Raw genomic sequence first — 18,573 nt, 5'->3', positions numbered from 1 at the left:
TACAATCATCAATTAAATAAGACAATCACGATATATCGTTACAGTTATTTAATTTCATACGCGCAACAGATTTGCATTACTGTAGCCAGTACCTAGCCTATATACACTGGGCAGTCATCAAGATCTGGTTTGTGCACAAAACGAAAAACTTCTGAAGAACAGACACTGCAGCTTTAACTGCAATAGTTGTTAAACGCTAAAATTTTACAAACACTGTTTTTTTTTTCATCGTGAATGCAGTGACCGGTGTGAAGGAGTACCAAATAATACGGAAACAAGCGCAGATTACGTGTGGACAGGCGGGCTAATCTATCCCCCAATACTACATAGTTGATCATAAATTAGTATTATATCAAATGGAAAAGGCATGCATTTACTGTACACTCGTCTTGTCTTAAAGACAGGTACTAAAGCTAAATAAGTACAGCTCTGAAAAGTACCAGCGTCCAAAACTAGTAAGTGCACCTATTAAGAAAATTACGGTAACTAGAAGCGAGTTCGTGATGGGGATTAAACAGGAACTGCACAACCCTTACGTTACTTCCCCATTGAATGGTGAGACTGCTGTTCCGTATTGCGATACTCGAGTTCAAGGGGATTCACTGCTAGTATTAAATATATTCACAAAGCAACAACAGGTACGACCATTTTATTGAATGCATGTTTGTTGTTGTATATAAATTAACTTTAGTTGGTAATGATTAATTGCTTTCACATTACGGTGTATGCACTTGAAAAAGGCTTGGGTGGAAAGGTGCAAATCGGCGGAACAGTACGAGTATGAATTACCCGAAAGAATATAATCAATTTTAAGGTTGGAATTGAATGGACCGTAACAAGACGAAGAATCGATACCTTATCTACTGTTGTGTACGATTAGATTAATATTAAATGGTTCGGTACGGCCTTCCAAAGTAACCGTGAAGTTCTCTTCAAACACTTTTTTTTTTTTTGAGGAGACTGTATTGACGACGGTTACCATAACGTTTTTGTTAGAAAAAAGTACCTAATGCTTGCTGTGAAAATTTTAAAGCGTTGTGACTAACGTACAGACTTCCTTCCGAGGTTGGTCCGCTTCCAAATGTAACCCCTAGGCCTTTATTCTATATAATCCGCAGACACTGGTCGTTGAATAGTCTTATATCTTCATGCTGTTACTTCTCTTCAAAATATAATACATCAAGTAGTAAAAAGGTTTTATTTCTTGTCTAGATACTAAATTACTTTAGAAATGAACAATTACTAAACACGACATTTAAAACCGCATTGAGTGTTTTAGTTTGCTGTTTAGAAAATGACCATAAAACCTTTTCATATTGTTAAACTTGCAATTAATATAAGTGTAAGGTAAAAACTACACAATATCGAAATGGTTTATTAGTTAAATAAAATCACCGAAACCCATCTTGCCTGTTATCTGTAGGCCTGTTTTATTTCATTAGGGATATAGTTTTTGTTAATGTTAAGTTAATGTTTATTTTCTTGTATTTTACAATTTGAAATATGAAAGTTGGCGGTTTAAGGGGCGGCAATAATTGGGCCAGTTTACAACGAGATCAAGGTCTTATTGTTTATACACACACACACATACATACACACACAATGTGCAATGCAAGTCGTTTTTTGGTTTATAACACTCAGATGTTCCACTAAGGTCTCAACTTTTGTGTTTTAAATATGTTGGTAAACATTTCACATATACGTACTGTAACTACTGCTACATTAAACACACAAGGATTTTTAAAACATTGGTGCTTGTGTTTAACGCCCCAGGGAATGCATTGCAGTCCATTCTGAATACATGTCCCTGCTTTACAGCATTGTAATGTTTATTTCAATGTTGCAGACATGGGGTACATGACAGTAGAGTCTCACTCACACACCCGCATCCACCTCAAGAGGCGGCCTGGCTTCCGGTCCTGGGCTCTGTTGGTCGGTAAGTCATGTGATTGTGTCTCCAGCATTAAACGGGAACTTGCATAGTAACTGCCGACCACAAGTACAGCTTCACTTGTGGTGGGATAACTTAAACTCTTTCACATATTCATGAAGTGGGGGCCAATATCAAACCAGGGATACAAAGTTATTTAATAGATAAGGTGTCTGAGTGGCTTTAATCAGCAGTAAGCATCTAGCCCCCAAGCACCACAAACCAGCAGTCTGTGCCCCTGTGTAGGCAGTAATCTAGTTACGCAGACGAAGGTTTCAAATGGAGATGCAGTTGGCGATAGTATTGAGGAGAGTTAGCACAGCCCTTTTGTAAATGTGCCAAACACATTTCAGAAACCATCTATATTACAATGTATGCTGCCTGGCCACTTTATTAGGACCTGTAGTTAATGTTAGGTTGGTCCACTGTTGCCCTGATCAGAGCCTTAACAATATGTCAATCCATATTGACATTGGCAGGTCAGTAGGCCTAATTGTTGGTAATAACTCTCTTTGTTTTGCTGTTCTGATGCCATTCTGATCAACCTGACTGCCCTTGCTACCTTGGCAACTGTGTACCCATCTTCACTCCTCTGTCGAATGCTGTAAGATCTTATCCTTTCCCCATTTTCGGTGGACTGCAATTTTGCTGCTCCCACAGCGTTATAGTTCTCATGGGATCACATGGTGCATCACATGATCAACCCGATTTGCATCTCTTACTCAGAGTGATGCTAAATCCAATCAGGTAGACCAGTCCCAATAAAGCGGCCAGTCAGTGTGATTGTTATATCATAAAATTCACAAGCTTTTTACATCCTAGAAAATGACCCCAAACATGTAAAGTTACCGATATGTCAAGCAAACCAGAGTTATAATCCCGTATGTGTCCCAGTGTCTGCTCTTACAATGGTTATGTTATGGGGCTTTATAGAAATTGGGCAAATCTGCACCTATATTGTATATAAAAAGAACTGGACAGAAGACTAAGACTCTTTTGGGGAAATAGCTCCCAGGCTAGTAGATATTATAAAGCTTGGGTTATGTTGTGACTACGGTTTTACATGTGTGAAAGAAGTAAACTTTATTTTTATTTTTATGTAACTTCAGGAATCTCATCTGTTGGTCTGTCAGCAGCCTATTACAGCTCAGGTAAGACTTCTATCCTTGACTGTAGAGCTGCATGAAGCCTCTACAGTGTTCTGATGTGTATAATGAGCCTGCACACATGCCAGTCAGCTCTCTTGGGTGGGTTCTGTGTTGCAGACAGCTGGATGTGGAAACTCTTCTACGTGGCTGGGTGCTGCTTTGTCGCTATACAGAACCTGGAGGAGTGGGAGGTAAGCTTGGTGTCTGTTCAAAGAACCAGTTCTTTTCTTTTACTGCATTAGGAGCTAGAACAGAGGTTCCAAATATCAAGTGGTCCCTAAAAAAAAAAAAAAAAAAAAAAAAATCCCTAAATTAAAGGTAAACTATTTTTTTTTTTTTTTAAATGTATATAATTACTTATTGCACACTAGATGAAAAGTTGCTGCTGCTTTCTGGTAATCATATGTTGTAGTTCAAACTCACTCCAGTGGTGTAGCTACAATCAGACCATGTGACCTACAGCAAAGGTACCAGGATGCAGCAATGTATTCAGTAGTGTTTGAAAGACTTTCAAATCCTGAATTATCACAAATACATGTAATGAAAGGACAGTAATAATGTTAATAACATTAAAGCACTGGTTTGCACTCCTTCCACCCTGCTGATTGTCCAAACTGTTAAACTGCTACACTGCCTACATCAAACACAGGACCTCAGCAGACTGTACAAGCTCCGTGCCACCTTACAATGTGCCACACTGCATTTCATATCAGCCTTCATCTCTGTAAGCAGGGTACAATAAATTTTGCAACAGATACGTACAGCAAAGATCATGTGACACAAATCTGCTCAAACAGAAGTGTACTGTGGCAAAGACAAAACACCATATATTATTGTTTAGGTTTATATAAAAGCACACACAATGTACTTGGTTTACTGTTTTAATCCACAGCTGGGGTGCATATCCCATAAAAGATTATGTAGTCAAGAGAATTAATTTTTTTTTTTCTGATTGTGATGAAACTTGGATATTGAGAGGATGAGGATCTGGGATGTATAATGTCGTAATTATGATACTGATGGCTCAGATTTCATATAATTTCAATCTAATTTTGTCCAGAAGAAATGTTTAACAGTTTAATCTTTTCAGTGCATTTGAAGAGCTGCCATTTTACTGTCTCTCCATTTGTGGCAATGACAAGGTGTTTTGTCATTAATATATTTTTAAACATAAAGAGCTGGTTTCACAGACCTCGATTAGCACGTGTGTTTTCTCTTGGATTATTTCAAATGTAATGTGCGTTTTGTAAAACACTTTAATGGGGAACTGTAATGCAAATGAATATATAACCATTTCAATAGCAAATATGTTAACTAAAGCTTTTGACACATTTTCAGTCTCTTCTTGAGCAGTATATTGTATAAAAACTGTTAAAACAAATTAACATTTGAATGTATTGGAGCTCTCTTCCGTTGTGCTTTGTGTGCCGTCCTGTCATTGACTCGCTCTATAGTCATACATAGTATTCTGTTGAGTGTATGCCCTGTTCCTATATTATGTAACCATTGTTTTGTTATGGCTGCCCTTTGTTGGTTTAAAGGCTTCGGCACACAAATACTTTAGTTTCTGTTTCTTTTGTTATTTTTGCACCCGAACGCTTTGCATTCCAAACATAATTCACCCTGCCGGCGTTCACTGGTGTGGTTGGCTGTCAACGATGACGTAAGTGGTGCCAGAAAGGATCCAATATGGTGACTGCCTGCAATTCCAACTGATCAAGAAAGCTGTCAAAAAATTGAAATTCTGTCCAGACGTTTTACTTAACAACATTGAGGCAGCAGGATGCATTTGTTATTTATACAGAGCATTTAGAGAGCCTTGTTATTTTGAGCACAGTTCCCCTTTTAATAGTAAAAGTTACCCGGGCACAGCCAGAGCACAACTATTCTGAAATTGTTTGGAGAATTTTTAAAATGAGTGTTTTTCAACACCAATTCAGAAAGTCACTTTTATCTATCTACTTCCAGAATAGCTTTATTCATCTAGAACTGTGTCCATTAAAAAACAAACGCATCTCTTTCATTCTTGCACTTAAACTCTTTTTTTTTTTTTAAAGGAAGCAATTTTTGATAAGTCTAAAGGCCAAGTCATTCTAAAATCATTTAACCTCTACACCAAAATACTGACCATGTGGAGGAAAGGACACGAGCAAGGTAAGAGGGCCCTTTTAATCCTGGGGGAAAAAAAGAGTCCTTTTTTTCCCCAGGGGTAGATATGTGGCACTTACAGTTGTACATGTTTTTTCTAGCGAACCACTAATCCAATTGTGATGCAACCTGCTAAGGACATTCTTTATTGACTGTCAGCATCTGTGGATATATTTATGGGGGTACCTGTCCAGGTGCATATATATATATAAAGTAGTGATCATTTTGTATTTTTTAACCTGTATATGTGCGATAAGGATTTAGGTCCAAAAAATGAATGACCTGCTGCTGAAAAACATTGTTCGAGTAGAAACAGGTGTGTCTTGCCCAGTGTTCAAGGTTTCTGTGATTCGGGCCACTGTAACATGGTATTCCCTGTCTCAGTACATTGCACATGTCTGCGGACTGCTTAAGACTGGAGTTCTTTCTTTCTTTCTGGGGCTGCGTTTTTGGAAACATTCATTCCAGGTATAGTGCAGCCACTGCGTTGAGGGATGAGCCCACTATCACACCCCCTGTGAAGTGACTCGGATCCTTCTGCTTTCCCATGATTGTTGCTGAATAGTGGCACACAACTAACACACAGTGATATGATGTTCACAGATATTTGCATGAATTGCAGACTCTTTAACTGTTACTTGCATTCTCTTATTGGCCAGTCTATATATGAGAAACCATATTCTCCAATGCCTAATGGCGTTTCTTGCACACTGTCTACCTCTCTGTGCTGAGTGTAGTGCTTTGTGTAATATCAGTTCTCTGCTTTTTTGTGCAGTTGTGGCTGAACTGAATCACCTGAGGGATGTGAGTGTGGAGGAGGAGAAAGTGCGCTACCTGGGGAAAGGCTACCTGGTGGTCTTGCGATTTGCCACTGGATTCTCCCACCCGCTCACTCAGAGCGCCACTCTTGGCGGGAGGAGGTATTGAATCACTTCCTTTTATATTTTACTGAATTCAGTTTTATCAAAGTAGGGGACAACGGCTCTACAGGCAGGCGGCATGAGAGCTTCCCCTCACAGCTCTGAGAACCTGTTTTTTCCTGAGCACCCTCTGTCTGCCAGTCAGTCCTGGACACCTCTCAGTACAAGTAAAGACTGCTGAATTGTGTGGTTTTTATTGCCAGCAACTGGGTTTTATGGATATATAAGAACCTCTTATCCCATTATGATGACGTTTGGTAAGGACACAGGATAGTGATCGCTCCATCTGTAAACCACCCTTAAGTTTTTACATATATGTGGAGATATAAGAAGGTGTCTGTCGATCTATAAGCTTACATGTCAAACTTACCTCTTTCACTGCTGCCGGCCAGATATACAGGTCTGAAAGATAGTGTACTGAATGCAGTATACTAATATGCACATTTTAAATGTTTTTTTTTTATTGTAAGAGCAAAACTGTTTAGTTTGTTATCCCAATGTAGTCTTTCTGTAAAGTTATTTTATGCTGAAAAGATCAATTTGTATGTAAGTATCAACTGAACGGTTTGATACTCGGAGCTCTAACTTGGTATTTAAAAATTATAGGCCATATCCCAAGGCCATGGAAAAGTCCAGTTTTACCAGCTTCAGATGTGGTCTAACCATTTAGGGCATGAGTTCCACAGCTCTTCTTTTACACCCAATACCTACCCCAGCACCATTTTCTTCACCACATGTGGTTTATGCATCACAAAGCACAAACAGAGGAACCACCTCCCTTTGCTGGAGTGACCCACACAGGTCTTGTTAGTAATACTAGCTTCTCCACTCATTCCCTGCTTGATAGAATAGGTTGTGTTCAGCATTGCATGTTTTCCTCACTGATTTATTCCCCCACCCTACCCTGCAGTGATGTAGACGCTATCGCTGAGCTGCTGAAGCGCTTTCTCGGGCTGGACAAAGCACAGCAGTGGGAGAGAGTCTCTGACTCTGATAGCAGCGACAGTGACCAAATCAAACTCGATGAAAACTAACCAGCTGCAGAATTCTGGCGCCCCTCTGTTCCCAGGACAGGTAACCAGCGGTGATGAGTTCTGTGCTGTGAAGCCTGCCTGGGCCCTGGGATTGATGAGACTGGCTGATTGCACCACAGAACTGGGGATCTTGTGGTGCCACTGCATGGCAACGGATTACCAAGGCTGGGAACGCTCCCCAATGTCATGCCCTTAACTTGACAGAACTCTGGCAAGCTTTGAAGTTTTTTCTGCTTATCTGATGATAAACAACTATAGGTTGCCTTGTTTAGTAGTGTGTGTTTTAAATTTCTGTTTTGGTTTGGAGTGCTAACCAAAGGTAAACCATGTTCTTACTTTTTATTAGCACTTACAGCATTATCACTGCCCCCTCTTCCCATCCCCCCCCCTTGAACTCTTTCCCTTGTGTTGGACTAGCTAGATCTTTAGTTTCTTTACTTGCATTTTTAAGGACATGTGGATAAAAACAGCACTTGATTCCTGCGACCCAATCCTGTTCTGTAGGTCACCTGATTTGTAGCAAGAGCATATCAGAGTAACAATAAAATAAGTTATCTGGTACCAGAAAGTCATAGCAACTTAAATCTATTGTGTTGTCTTTAAAAAAAACAATTCTGAATATGTCATTTCGGCCAAGTAAAGCAAAAAAGAACAAGAGCGAGGGGAGAGTATCATTGATAACGCTAGTAAAAGCTAAGCTTGTTGATGGAGAAACTGGTTGAATGAAACCAGCTCCACGAATCTGTTGTGTGTCTCTTTAATAATGCTTGCCCCTGAAAACCAAAGTATGGAGGAAATACAGGTACGCAGTGGGTTTATGCTACATTCCTGCTTGTCCAGTCATTGGTCTGGTAGTAGGCTGGTCCTTTTGCCCGCGCCAAATACTGCAGTATGGCTACTGATTTTAACACATTACTTTTGACTAATCAGGATGTAAATAGTTTTGCTTGTTCAATTGTTTGTCACGACTTGTGTAAACATAAACACTCTTTTTTCAGATTGCCAACATCCTACGACTGCGTCCTTCGATGTGGCCAAAACTGTTTTGCTTAATATAATAAAATTATCTAAAACACTTAGACATTCAAGGGTCAATTGCAGTGTGACAGTGGTTTAGTCCTCTATAAAGGACTAACAAATCCCCAGCAAATAAACAAAATTAGTCCTAATTGCTGCATACTAATCCTAAAATCAAGTTAATTGGTTTAGCTGGTCTGATCAAGTGGACCAAGTTAGACTGATCTGACAAAACACAATGTATTAGAAGGTATAGTAAGCAAAGTACTGTAGAACAAAAAGGAAAACACTATAAAAGTGTAAATGCACAGTATTAATATTGGAAAAGCATTTGAAAGTAATGTTACTGTGTAAAATTACAATGGTCATTTTTATAATGGCTTCAAGATTGAATTAGAATATACATTATAATATTATGTACATTATTCTGGGGTAATGTAATACAGGCTTGAGGAACGTAGTAAGTTTTCAAGTACATAATCCATATTAAACAGATTTGCAAATATTGAGAAAAAACTGAAAAATCAGAGCAGAAAGCCTCTTATCGTCACAGGATTAAGCCACGTAATCCAGTTAATGTGGGTTTTTTTTGTGACCACAAAGGTCTGGTTTAGTATGCAGCAATCGGTACCAAACTTGATCCAGTTTAACTGATGATCCCAATGACCAATCTTCGGTGTTCTGCATTTGGGGTTAGTAATGTTACTTACTCAGTCCCCCTGTTGGGTGCATTAAGTGGATTCAGTGTGCTATGCTGAAATTGACCCTCAAGTGTTTAGCTACAAGAGAGTTTAAAGTATGATACAATGTGTAAAACAATAATTTCTGCTGGCTATTTACTGCTTGTTATTGGAACTTTACTGTTCGTTGACTACAGTGAAGTCTGAAACAAGAGTGCTGGTGATTAGAATAGACATGACCTATAACTATCATGCTAAAAACGTCAGTGGATCAAGCTCACTCAATTACCGGAATCAATGTACAATCACGTTGTGATATTTATAAAGTGGATTACTGTTGTATTTTTATTTTTTTTTTATCTATATGGATATAACAGACTGAGACGCAGTTAATATTTTGGCAGTTCTCATCATTGCCGTTTTGTGTTAGACCAGTATAATATGTACAGATAAACTAAACTGATCAGTACCTTTAATCAGTCTGGTACTGCTTTCACATATTTCTTTATTTAGGTCACTCAAGTGTAGCCTAGCAACAAATATATTGATCACATCAAGTTTGGTACTAAATTATATTTGTCAAAATAGAAAAAATAAACTGTGTTTTGTAGTTGCTGGTATTAGTATATCAAATAACTATTAAAAACAAAACAAATAAACAAAAAAAGAGAAACGAAATAGATTTCATATGAACCTACATAGAGCCCTCTATGGCATAACACAGCTTTCCACGTAGATCCATAATGTGTTACATGAACAATTTGCTGTTTGGCCATGGTGAAGCACCTTACTTATTGTTCATTTTTATGTTGCCATGTTTATTTTTAAATATTTCTTTCCAGCACCATAAGTTATTGCAATAAGAGGGGATGACTTAAAGCAGTAAAAACCTGTAAACATAAACCTGTAAACATTTTATACATCATTTTTTTTAAAAAATAAAACTTCAATACAAAATCATGTGCAGTGCTTGACTTTTCATTAATTCACTAAAGTGATTTGAAAAGAGGTTCTTTTAAAGTAATTTCTAGGGATATTTAGGTGTAATTAGCAACTCTGGCTAGATTACGCAAGGTTTGCCATAAAGTTACAAAACTGGTAAAATATGTTTATTTCAGATGAAAGACAGTAAGGGCATTGCTGAATTTAAGAAAGGCGAATAAAAAAAAAAAAGGGAAAGAGAGAAGTTGCGAGCTTTTGGCTTTCAGATAAGTATAGTTTATTGAAGATAAAAGTTCTGAGTTGCAAGACGAGACATCTTAAAGGTTACATGGTGACAACAGTTTGCAGGTATCTTCTTTCCAAGCAAGGACCAGAGCAATACAAAGAGCATTTCAGTATTCTCAGTTTAAATGCAGTTTAAGACACACATCTCTTCTCACTTGGTTAATTGCCCATTTGTCCTAACCCTGGCTTCAACGCATCTGGTTCAATCCAGTCTATCTTTGAAGTAGCCAGTTTTCATAACCCTCATAAAATCAACTGTAATTTCCTAAGAAAACCTGTTTTACTTCTAGTTTGTATTGTCTAAGTAGGAATTTAACCAGAATTTGTCATCATCTTTAACCCATTCTGTGAGTTGTATTCTAAGACCCAAAATTCATTTATATCTAAATAAAGTTATTGAGGGTTTCAGAATATGAATACGGATGGAGGTGTCTGTCTCCGCACTTTTTAGAAGTGACAGGCATCCAATTGTAAGGAGATTCTTTATCACAGTGTTTTGTAATGATTCAAACCTTTCTCAAGGGAGCAGGTGCCTGAACACAAACTGGAGGTATTTGTAGGCTCTTGATGGAATGGAATATCAACTCTTTGTTTAATTTTGATATAAAAAGTAATACTTAGCCCTCTGTTCTACCAGTCACTTAGACCTTGGTCTTCCAAGCCATGTTGCATTGATGCCTTTTGGTATATTTCATACCTTTCTTAAGAGTACATGTGTTTAAAACACTTGTTTATAACCATTTCTCAAACCCTGAGCTTATTGGTGTGTATATTTCACATTTTGAAAAGTTTCTTCAAATAGAATTTTGTTTCTTACATTCATTGAGTCCAGTCAGTAGCACTGTTGGTTAGCCCAACACTTACTAATTTTCAAACTCCTTTATATTAAACTGAGTGGTGGGGAAAAGGTCTAATAATGTGAAGTAACATTTTATGAAGCGTGCATGTCTCTTGAATTCAAATAGTGAAGGATCGCTGTTCATACATTAGACACATAGTACCTTGTTTTACAAACTCAGGGCTGCTGTCCGTCTCATATCAATGGCTTATTAGTGTAACACTATAATACGTGCTTAGTGGGATAACCAAACAATACCACATGGACTTCAAGTCTTCTGGTAAAGGCTGGAAATCTGCTTAGGGACTAAAGAAAGGTACTGCAAGACCACGTCTTCCACTATAGCCCATAAAGGGTCCTGTGTGCCTCTAATTTACATAGGGTTGCATTAACTAGCATCTGCATTGTACAAAAGGCAACTGCACTTACAGGACAGTGATGATGATCAGCTGTTTACAACATCCAGCCAGGAATACATATGGTTTAATTGAAGCAAATGGAGGTAGTGAACCTGATCGGGTTTGAAAGCAAAACCTAATGGAGACATATTCTACTTAAAAAGGCTCTGTCCTGTTTGTTCAGGCAGCTCCCAATACCCTTCTTCTGTGGCAAGAGGTGAAACCACCCCAGCATGTTAGATATGTTGATTTTAAACAACCCTTTGTAGATCCCATGATATCATTACCTGTGATTAAAAAAGGTAAAATCGATGAGCACATCCTTGTCTGCCTTGGGTCACGGGAGTAATCCATCCTCAAAGTGCACATGGTAAATTGAATTATCCCTACATATTTATTTAGCCAATAGTCATTTTCATGGCACTGCATCTACGTCACAGGGCCTTCCTGAGTGGTCCTGAGCCCCTTACATGTAAAATAATACAACTTGCAAATAATCGTTGCTTATCTGGAGCAATTAAATCAATAGTAACATGAATCAAGTGATACGTGCAGCACATCAGGTGGCACGCCAGACTCCGGTGCTCTTTCTGTGTCCCAGCCCATTTTCTCCAGCATTGCTGTTTGGTGAGCCTGAAGATGGTGTGGTGCTCCAGTGACACTGCAGGAGGTAAAGTGCCTGCCCTGGTGAGAGGAAGGGCCTGTCTCCTAGCCCTCCTGCCCCTGGAGAGTCTCGTTCAAGTCCTGCACCAGGCCCTGGAGTCTGTCCAGGGTTGGGCTCACGTTGTCCTGCAGTCACTCCTCCATAGTGTGTGCTCCACAGCACACACTCCCACCTAAGTCAGCAGCACCCTGCAAACAGACATACACCCACACTGCTGTTACCTGCCTGCCAGACACTGCTGACACATGGAACACTCATCCCATCTGGTGGTGTACCATGGTATAACAATGCAACCCAAATACACTAGGGCAGTGGTTCCCAACCCTGGTCCTGGGGATCCCATGTGTCTGCTAGTTTTCATTCCAACTGAGCTCTCAATTACTTAACTAGACCCTTAATTGAACTAATAATTTGATTAATTATACCTTTTTTAAATTGTTCTCTTGCTCTTCAAAAGTTGCAGTTCAAGTTACTTATAATATGTTATAGTTAACTTGAAATCTACAACTGTTCAAGCCCTGAAAACAAGTAAAAAGGTCTAATTAAGACAATTATTAGTTCAATTATTAGTTTAAGAGTTGAGTTAAGTAATTAAGAGCCAGAAGACACATAGGGTCCACACGGCCAGGGTTGGGAAGCCCTGCACTAGGGGATTATTCTCAGAACGTTTCCTACAGTCTTTTGTTAACTTCTACTTTATGAAAGGCGAAAAACGGCATTTCATTTGACAGAATGTGAACCCAACATCTAAGTTCTCTAATCCTAAGCACTTTTATTAAGTACTGACCACCTCTACATAAATGTTGCTTTGGAAAGTTTCATGAACTTTCATTCACTATCTAATTTGGGGAGTTTTGAAAGAATGTTTTAAATCACAAAAATCCTATTAGGTTAAAGAAAGCTATCAGTCCTCCCCTCACACTTGCAGAGTCTTGAGGGTCAAAGCTTGTCACTCATGGGACGGAATCTCTCTCCAGGTGAATAGGGTGCACTGTTTTAGTAATTAACGACTGGTTTTGCTGACCTCGATCAGAACCAAAGGTATTCCCTGATTGGTGTTAATCCGAGATCGGTAAAACCTGCCAGCACAGTTTTAAACACACAAATTTAACTTTTTCATTGTGGGAGTTAGTCCCTAGATTGTGGTGCTGCTGCTGCTTTGTAAATTTAGTGCAATCAGTGGTATAGATTATTCTATTGCACTAAGAGGAAGACCTAGTTATATTCCGTCATCAGAGTAATACAGCCTTCCTTACCCTTTGGCTTCTGGTTCGAAATGCTAGACCATGATAGGGTGTGTGATTTGTGCTTCCTGTGATAGGGGCTGAACTACCCAACAACAAACCTGCCAATGAAAGGAGAGCTGAGGTTGGAGAGTACAGACACATGCACAGCCTTGACCATCTGCCTTTTATATTAGACAGCACAGCTCAAAACTAAAACATTTTTCTCATTTATCATAAAAAAAAAAAAAAAAAGAAAAATCTTGCACAACGTTATTAATAAGGTTACTCAGCGGGGAAGCTGCACAGAACTGACTATTTGTTAAAATCCAGAATCTTACAAGGAAAGCCCAAAACACTTACCGTAATATCTATTAAAAAAACTGGCACACTTAATTTACTTGGAGACCGCTATCTCTCTTACTAGTGAAAAAAACAAAAAAATCCTCGACTCCATCCCTGCTTATATCTATTCAGAAGACTTGTCCTTGCACTGTCAATGCACCCTGTATTTACCTCTTAAGTACATTAGCTAGAGTTCTTTCTAAGGCAATCCAAAAGGTCTAAGGGAGGACAGGAGTATATGGTAAAAATTCTAAGTAAGAACCCAAGTGATGGTATATGTGTGCCCCTGTGTCTCCAGGCCTCAGGGCAGTGGTGGACAACCTGTGGCCCCCTGGGGGTGCAATAATGGCCCTCGCCACTTTGCCAAGCTTTACCCTACTCCAAGCTTATACAATAAAAAACAGTGTTGGAATTGTAATATAGCACGGTGTGCTCTGTAGCACTGCGGAGCAGACCTGTGCAGAAAAACAAGCTGTTAATGGTAAGCAGGAATTAAACATTGTAACCTTTCAGTGGAAAAAAATGCTCCCATTCCTGTGTTTCTGCTCTGGTTTCAGGATCATTTATGCAGCAGAGTTGAAAAAAAAGAGCTGTGAGAGGGACAGGTCTCTTTTTAGCTGTGTGATTCAGACGGTGTAGCTTTACTATATATCACTAAAAAATTAAAACCTGCTTGTCAACAGATGGTGCCTATTATGAACAGCGGTAACCAGAAATTATAAAAACGTAATTACAAGAGCACAGCTCCTGCAATACAGTTTTAAAATAATTTAACACATTAACACAAAAAACATCCTGGACTATATGTTTTCTTAGCTTTTTTGGTGGAAATGAAGTTACAATATTCTGCTTTTTGATCAATTCGTTCAAGTCAGATAATTAAATTATAATAATATCATACAAGGCGCTGCCTTTCCTTTACCCAGTTCCTCATCTACAAAGCATTTCTAACAATATCACAAAAATAAGATTTTCACAATATTTTGTAAATATTTATTAATGCTTATCAAAAGTTTAAATCAGGTTAAACCAGAAGACATTGTATTTTCAGAAAAATACTGGTTATCTTTAAAACATACACGTTTTAATAGTCAAGTCTCACCGTGAGAATGACTGAAGCAAGGTCTGTTACTAGGAGATGGTTGTTGTTAGTAAGTTTAATTTGTGCGATACTTTACTGCAGTGAAATTGGGGAGAGAAGGTCTGAGTTAGCGATAGCAAAGAAAGTTTAAAATGGACACATGGATCCAAAAGTGGTGAGGACAATGTAATAAATAAGCGACAAATTAGCAACAGACTGACTGACGGGAATCTCCCTGTTGAGCTACCATGTGCTGCACTAACCTGCCTTCGATAAGCTGGTGTAAACTATGGTCTCCCAAAAGTCACATTAATGGTAGGAACTGCACATTTATTACCAGTAATTATATTTGTTATTCAATTGAAATGGTAACATTGCTTATATTTTAGTTAGTGAATGTGTTTTTTCTTAGTGGTCACCATGATTTTTTATAGTTTTCTCCCCAATTTAGTAATGTCCAATTATGTTCAGGCTCAGCTCACCACTTCCACCCCTGCGCTGAGTTTGAAGGGCGAAGACGAACACACGCTGTCCTGTGAAGCACGTGCCGTCAGCCGCCCGCTTAGTGAATGTATTTTGGATTATTTCTTATGTACGTATTTTAATTGGTGGTTTCCGGCATGTGGGTGTGTTGTTGGGTCTGGTGGCCCTCAGGGCTGTTTAGGGTCACACATGGGGCCCTGTCATTCATTTCAGTTGCCCACCAACTGCCCCAGGGTCTCCAATGCACAGTTCTGACCTGTTCCCTTCCAGCATCTCATCTCCCGTTGCCTTCAGATGTCCGCTCACTTGAGTGACCAGCCTTGCCACCTCACAGCCAGGGAAGCTCCCAAAATCCTACCTGCATTCTGAAGACAAGAAAGAGTGAGTCTACAGGAATATGGCACTCAATATATCCAATGCACCCCCAGTGATCATTTTTATATTTGTTACAGAAACCCACCTTGCTCAGAGACTCTCCCCAATGTTAAAATATACTGATAACTTTATTAAACATGACCAATATCCTCGAGTGAAAGTACAGCAATACATGACGATTAAAAGAACGTTTCATGAGATAACAGACAAATAGAAAATTCTGAAGGTATTCCTTCAAGCAAACTTTACATGTCTGACTTAAAACAGAAATGTACAGAGGGGTTACTTGGCAACGTGTCTTGAGTACATCTTTGCTAAATTCTGGAAATAAAAAGGGCAATCATGTTTTGAGCAGAGTCACCCTGTTTACAACAACTTCCTACATCATTGTCAGATTGTAGTGACTAACAAGACCAAACAGGACTTCAACAGAAAATGTAATTGTGCTGTGATGTTTCAAGCAGTGTCACATGCTCTGATGTTTCAAGCATTGACACGTTAACTCCTTTCTGAAACAACTTTTTTATAATTTTATTACACAATATAGTGTTGTTATTTTCGATTAAATATATATATTATATATATATATATATATATATATATATATATATATATATATATACACAACTAGGTACAAATCAATGGCAATGAACTTCAGTGGCGTTTACTGGGAAATGTAGATGTTTGTCGAGTTTAATTCAGAGGTTACATTTTCCCCTGGACTACAATCCCACAATACACTGCAGATATGTTGTACACATTGGGAGATTTTTATGGAAACAAGCAATGTAAAAACCAGGAAGTGAAATCAAAATGATTATGTCAAAAGGATAAAAGAAAGTTGTTTTTGTTGGTTTAACGACAGGTTCTAGAGTAAAATCGGATTGGCATTGATTGGTACTCAAACGGTGGAAAGCGAGGTTTTGTGTTGTGTAATCAACACATTTTTAAGGGCTCTTATTCTATTTTAATTAATACCCAAAATGTTAATGGAGTTACTCAGAAAACCCAGCGATCTGCACAGCCCTAGTCATTACACAATGGCAGCCCTACACTGAGAGCAGGTACTGTATGAAGGAGTCCACTCCACTGCGGAGATCCCCAGGATTTGTTTCAGTCTTTTCATCCCATTGTTAGTATTCACGATGTGGCTCTGAGTGGTAATTAGTGAAATTACTCAAATACGAAGTTTTATTTTTGGTCAAGAGTTGCTCTTTGGTTCTTTCTTGCATAAAATCAAGACTAATGGATTACAGCTAAATGCAATCCCCAACGTCTATAAGAGGCGTGGAGTGTAAAGAGAAACAAACAGAAGCACAGAGAGACAGACGGACATGATCAGCGCAACAGGTCAAATTCTGAACTACGGTATGTGACTCCTAGCCCAACACTGACTTGTCCTGTCATGTCCCTCATATGTCTTGCTCTACATTTGGTGCCATGTGCTAAAGTGGCCTCAGTGCTTCGTCCTCTCCTACCTGTTTTCTCCACGTCCAGGTTGGGGAGTTAGTGCCAGACCAGCCCAATACCGGACTCTGCAAGAAGAGAGAAAACCCAACCCAGTTACTTTTAAAACAGTGCATATGTTAAATACATTATTAGAAACAGTGCTTGGGAGGAAACTGTACTTTGAATTATTTACCTCCAAGCCAATTACTCTCTTTTAAGGACATACAACATATTTTTTTCTGCTCCCCGTGTTTCAGTACTGGGAGCTGCAGTTTGTAAGAGCCCTTGTCAGTACAGGCTGACTCCTGACCTGAGAGGAAGTCTGCGCTACATGCCCCCGGGGTGTAGTCCCAGCACTTGCTCAGTCATGGTGTGGATAAGCGGCAGGGACTCTGACCAGTGGGGGTTCAGTGCGTTGGGAGACCACTTCATCTCACGCAGGTGAGAGAACTGCTTGTGCTTCAGGATGAACTGTGAAAGAGGAGAGAGGCTCAGACTCACACACAACAAACTAGAAGTTTGGGTCCCCAAGTGGCTCACTTGGTAAAAGCACAGCAGCATGGTGTGCAGGGTGAGTCATACAGTATGGGGAGCACAACATGCCAGTAATAGAATGAGAGCTGTGTAAACTAAGACTGCAAACTGACTGGAAAGCACCTCACTGGTGCACTTGGGAACTGCTGTAAGGTGTTGTATTGTCTTATGGATTTCTTCAAAACACAATGCCTATCAGTATACATTTTACAAGACAAACCATGTTATTTTTGATTGCGACAATAGAAATTTATTATTTGAGAGGTTGGGGACATCAGAAATATTATCGTCGACATCACGTCTCCCGATCAGATTTTTACATACTAGAAGCAAAAGACATTTTAAAATTAATTAGAGATATTTGCTTTACAATGTTGTTTTTTAAACTATACGTTGCCAGAAAATCCAGGACTTTAGTAGACACATTTGCAGAATGCCTCACTGCTTCTGTTTTTTTTTTTTTTTTGTGCTAATCAAACTGAAAATCTTGGAAAATTGTCAAAATAAGCAAATTACTGATTGTCTAATTTCAATAATAGGCCACACATGCAATTAAATTAAAATAGTACGAGAAAAGGAACACATAGCTACAAATGGTAAAATGCATGAGACTTTTCAAAAGTTGTTTAAGATGTCTAATTCATGCACAAAGTGGTCTAACATTTTCACGAGTGCCTATTGCTTCAATATACTGACCGGAAATTGAAATTCTCACACCCACACAGTTTTTGTGTCCCGGGTTCGCGTCAAACCACTGCCTGCGGGAATCGAGATCGTTACATCACCACACTAAATTCCATTGAGCAACCATGCTTTATAATTTTATAATACTACTTTTTTTTTTAAATCAGCAAGACCTCACAGAAGTGAGATGACCCGCTGAAGTAAACCTTGAAATCCAATTCAACTGCTTTAGGTCCAATGCCCTCAGTCAAACCACTCCCTCATAATTAATAATATGTAGCTTGTGTGTGTGTCTACTTGTTACAGTTAAACCTAAATCAAACACTTGGATACTTCCTGTGACTTCCTTATTCTGCGCAAACCACACAACAAACAAAACAACAGATCACATCGGC

At 38.9% G+C, this 18,573-nt stretch overlaps 1 protein-coding gene and 1 long non-coding RNA gene across 3 annotated transcripts; one reads left to right on the top strand and one right to left on the bottom strand.

The window, feature by feature from the left end:
- The first annotated feature begins 519 nt into the window (after nt 1-519).
- On the top strand, nt 520-9,834 carry LOC121295613 (cytochrome b-245 chaperone 1 homolog). Its single transcript, XM_041220490.1, has 7 exons — nt 520-638; nt 1,847-1,936; nt 3,040-3,081; nt 3,196-3,269; nt 5,136-5,232; nt 6,002-6,146; nt 7,057-9,834. Exons 2-7 carry the CDS (start codon nt 1,849-1,851, stop codon nt 7,178-7,180), a joined length of 570 nt encoding a protein of 189 aa, XP_041076424.1. The 5' UTR covers nt 520-638; nt 1,847-1,848; the 3' UTR covers nt 7,181-9,834.
- A 609-nt stretch (nt 9,835-10,443) lies between these two features.
- Nucleotides 10,444-18,474, bottom strand: LOC121295703. 2 transcript variants are annotated; one of them, XR_005946962.1, is made up of 5 exons: nt 18,191-18,474; nt 17,271-17,431; nt 16,990-17,046; nt 15,393-15,501; nt 10,444-12,192 (listed from the first exon to the last, which is right to left on the bottom strand). It is a non-coding gene; the product is annotated as an uncharacterized LOC121295703 (long non-coding RNA). The 2 variants fall into 2 exon arrangements; XR_005946961.1 differs by lacking the exon at nt 10,444-12,192 and having other exon boundaries at nt 12,562-15,501.
- Nucleotides 18,475-18,573: the final 99 nt, after the last annotated feature.

Source organism: Polyodon spathula, chromosome 20, assembly GCF_017654505.1.
Source record: "Polyodon spathula isolate WHYD16114869_AA chromosome 20, ASM1765450v1, whole genome shotgun sequence".
NCBI lineage: Eukaryota > Metazoa > Chordata > Actinopteri > Acipenseriformes > Polyodontidae > Polyodon > Polyodon spathula.
The sequence above is the reverse complement of the archived record's forward strand: the minus strand, read 5'-3'. Positions and strand labels throughout refer to the sequence as shown.

Coding starts and splice junctions, on each gene's coding strand:
- LOC121295613 (XM_041220490.1), top strand. CDS start 1,849: ATGGGGTACATGACAGTAGAGTCTCACTCACACACCCGCATCCACCTC. Junction 1,937..3,039: donor GTCCTGGGCTCTGTTGGTCG/GTAAGTCATGTG, acceptor ATGTAACTTCAG/GAATCTCATCTGTTGGTCTG. Junction 6,147..7,056: donor GCCACTCTTGGCGGGAGGAG/GTATTGAATCAC, acceptor CCTACCCTGCAG/TGATGTAGACGCTATCGCTG.